General features: G+C 38.0%; 1 protein-coding gene across 1 annotated transcript in view; it reads right to left on the bottom strand.

The window, feature by feature from the left end:
* Window positions 1-1,741: 1,741 nt before the first annotated feature.
* Window positions 1,742-3,920, bottom strand: part of LOC103595108 (chromosome unknown open reading frame, human C1orf101) — a gene marked incomplete at its 5' end in the record, with an annotated part of 74,801 nt that continues 72,622 nt past the window's right edge. The window contains one exon of the mRNA XM_008578423.1: window positions 1,742-1,903. Within this exon, the coding sequence (XP_008576645.1) occupies window positions 1,742-1,903 (162 nt within the window). The remainder of the gene's footprint in view (window positions 1,904-3,920) is intronic.

The following is a 3,920-nucleotide window of genomic DNA, read 5'->3' as shown; positions in this document are numbered from 1 at the left end:
ATTCTAAAATGCTAAGCTTTTGCTGGCCCTTTTCAGAACGCATTTCTCAGGGTGACCTGACAATGTGTCTCGGTTGCAATCATCATATTGGCTCAGTAAATCCTTACTGTATGTATTGGGCGATTCTAAAATGCTAAGCTTTTGCTGGCCCTTTTCAGAACGCATTTCTCAGGGTGACCTGACGATGTGTCTCGGTTGCAATCATCATATTGGCTCAGTAAATCCTTACTGTATGTATTGGGCCTCAGTTTCTTTTTAGGCCAATAGGGGACACCCTGTTTTCAAGTCTTGCATTGATGATTATGATTTTAGAACATGGGAGAGATTGGCTTTGGAGGTCTCTGCTCAAACCGTAAGGCAGTGAGAATCACATTTAAGTACTCTGTTTTATGGCATTTTTCTATCAAGTTTCTCTTTTTTCTCTTCATTTTTTCTTTTATTTGGGAGCTTACTGCTCTGTCCCTTTTTTTTCAACACCTGCAGTTCCTTAACCATGAGTATCTTCCAAAGCTCTTCTCTTCTGTCTTTATAATTGGTCAGTCAACTTATGTATGCTCATGGAACCACTATAAAAGATACCCATATTTGTATTTTTAACTTTTTATCATCAGCTTTCCCTCCAACTCCAGACCCAAATAATAATTTTTAACTGTTTATAGAATACATACACTCAGATATCTCGTTGTACCCTCAAATTCAATGTCAGAACTCTTAACACCTCCCCCAAAGAAAAACCACCTGTTATCTATGATGTTCAAAGAAAATGCCATTATTTTAATCACAGTCCACAAAATTTAAAAACCATACCGATTCCTTCTTTTCCTTCATTTGCAACATTAGATCAGTATAATCTCTCATTTCTGGACACATATTTATTCGACTTTTTCCCTTTTTCTTTCTTACTGACACTAGGCCTTTCTTTGACCTCTTGCCTTGGTAACTTTTCTCATTTATTTATGTAGAGTTTATTTTACTTCTACACTATTCTTTATGCTATTCTCAGGCTAATTTGCTGAGAGTTATGTTTTCATCATGACTCTCCCTTAGTGGAGATACTAAGGAGGTTCTCTAGGACATGGGTTAAAATTTGCTTAAACATTCCTTTGTTTTCTATCTTCCTCACTCAGGATACTTCCCACCTTTCTTCTTGACTTCACAGCCTTAGATAATATTCTAACATTTAGCTCCATTCTGTTATTGGTGTGATTTCTTTCACCTGAAGTGTCTATCCTAGTCCTCTGTCAATGTAAATGCTACTAATGTTCCACGTTCTCCAGAAAGTTTTCTTCTACTGCTCAAAATAGCATTACTTTTTCCCATCTTTGAATTATTAGTGTGCCTTTCAATAATATAAATGATTATATTTGAAAAGTATCTATGTGATTGCTCTGATTTAACCTCTCTTGGTTTATATGTGTACCCCCTCTTCCTTCCCCAAGTGGCTTAATCATAAGCACCTTGAAGACTGAAATTGTGCTTATGTGACTTTTGGATCAATCCTGGTGATGAAACATAGTAATATACTCAGCATGTAATTGCAAATTAATTTAATTAACATTTAACATAAAATATTCCATCTCCATAGAATGTTTAATGTGATTGCTATAGAATGAAAAAGCAAATATATACATAACAATAATAACAACAATTGGATGTCTAGGTGGCATCAAATTAGCTCAAGAAAATAGTAATTTAATTTTGAGGAACTAATGCTAAAATTATTATAATAAAACTTTTATATTTACCTATAGTTTGGATCCAGGATCTTCACACAAAAAATGTACATTCCGGAATGGCCCTCGGGCCAAAATAAATGGTTACCATTAGAATGGTTGATAATCTCATATGGTTGATTTAAGTCCCCTGGTTTTCCAATAGCATAAGAAAAACAGTGCTTATAGTTCTGAACAAGAAACAAAGAAAAAAACCTTAAGATCATTTTCTGACTTTAATAAACAAAATTATATTCATATGTTTATCTTGGAAAATTATTTAGACATGCAATGGCTATTCCCTTCCATTACACCATCGCAGCGCTCTATAGCATTTTTAGAGGCTATATGGGGTTAAAATTTGATAAAAAGTGAGGCTTAGTAAAAGCAAGTGATGTGTTTATAAACAATTAGATTAGGGTGTTAAAGAGTATGAGAGTATATTATTTTCCTAAATCAGCAAAGAACAAAATTCCCCAAAGATGCTTAATTGAGGACAGAAAATATTTTGATCACAAGGCATGGACGCAACCATCACGGTGGCATATCCTTGGGTTTTTATCTTCCCCCAGGACTTTCATGTATCCCCGTTACCACTACTGTGTCCCTCTGTGGGTCTCAAGATACAAACTAGAAAGAATATTTATTTGTACCCTGTTCCCCCCACCCCTTTTCAAAAGCACAAATGAAATAAGCCTATATTCTTTTTTTTTTTGTCCTTTTTAAGACCGGCTGCACCGCGCTCAGCCAGTGAGTGCACCGGCCATCCCTATATAGGATCCAAACCCGCGGCGGGAGTGCTGCTGCACTCCCAGCGCCACACTCTCCCTAGTGCGCCACGGGCTCAGCCCATAAGCCTATATTCTTTAAAGTCACTTTATTCAAACCAATAAAATAAAATAAATAGATTGTTAAAACTTGGCAGATATCTGATCTTGCAATAATACATGGCATTACTTCTGGGTTATTTTGGGTCCTGTATGCTTTTACACTTGACTTAAAGGACTCCTTCTCTACCACTACTGCTCTCTGGAAGCTTTTCATTCGAAGGAAACAAGAAACCTGATAAGGCAATTACTTTGGATGTGTCTATAATTTTTGGCTATCAATATCCTGGTTTGAACGTGTCCTCCAAAGTTCATGTGTTGAAAGTTTGATCCTCAATGCAGAGCTGTTGACAGGTAGGACTTAATGGGAGGTGTTTGGGTCATGAGGGCACCGCACTTATGAATAGATTAATACCATTACTGCGGCAGTGGGTTTATCATGGATGTAGATTGTTATAAAAGGGCGAGTTCAGCCCCCTCTTGCCTTCTCTTGCCCTTCTGCCTTCCACCATCAGGTGATGCAGCAAGAAGGCCCTTGCTGGATGCTGGCCCCTCAACCTTGGACTTTCCAGCCTCCAGAATTGTGAGCCAATAAATTTCTGTTCATTATAAATTACCTAGATCAGGTATTTCTGTTGCAGCAGCACAAAATGGACTAAGACAATGGTATTTTTCTTTGTGTCTGGCTATCTTGAAGTATTTCTCTTTTATGAATAGCTTCCCAGTTAATAGGACCTTGGGGTCAATCAGCTCTTGTGCAGTATCAGAGGGACTTCCCCATGGCAACCCTATGGACAAAAATGTTAGCACGATTAGATGGTGATACTGATAAGCTCTAGGAAAAAGCCTACCGCTTGCTGCTGTATCCCCAGTCTGACACACAGTGGGTGGTCAACATAGATGTGTTAATGTTGAGCCTTAATTTGAAACATAGTTAAAGTTTTGTTGTTGTTGTTGTTGTTGTTTTGTTTTTTAAAAATACGTGAGAGCCAGGTACATTGTCTGTATCTGCTGCTCTTTTCTCTGGACCTAAGTCGAGTGACCTCTGATAATACATGTCTTGGGTTAGCTCCACTCATGCATTCAAAGACTTGCTGAGGGGGCTATTTCTGATCTCCTCCTCATTTGCCCACAGCCATTTGGTATGCTAGGCAACCATGCCCTAGTTTCTCCGGAGATCTTTCTATTGACCACACCACCCAAAGAGTTCTCTTTAAAATTTTGGAAAACTGCTTCATTCAGATAGGGGCACAATTCTCAATACGCCTGCCTTCACTTCCCTGGTGTCATAAAATATGAGGATGTGGATACTTAACCCACTTATTGTTACTTCTATTCCAATACTCCCTCATTTCTCCCAGGAGATGAAATTGTCCTCAAG

This window comes from Galeopterus variegatus, unplaced genomic scaffold (assembly GCF_000696425.1).
Source record: "Galeopterus variegatus unplaced genomic scaffold, G_variegatus-3.0.2 Scaffold1681, whole genome shotgun sequence".
Lineage (NCBI taxonomy): Eukaryota > Metazoa > Chordata > Mammalia > Dermoptera > Cynocephalidae > Galeopterus > Galeopterus variegatus.
This window is presented reverse-complemented; position numbering and strand designations above follow the sequence as displayed.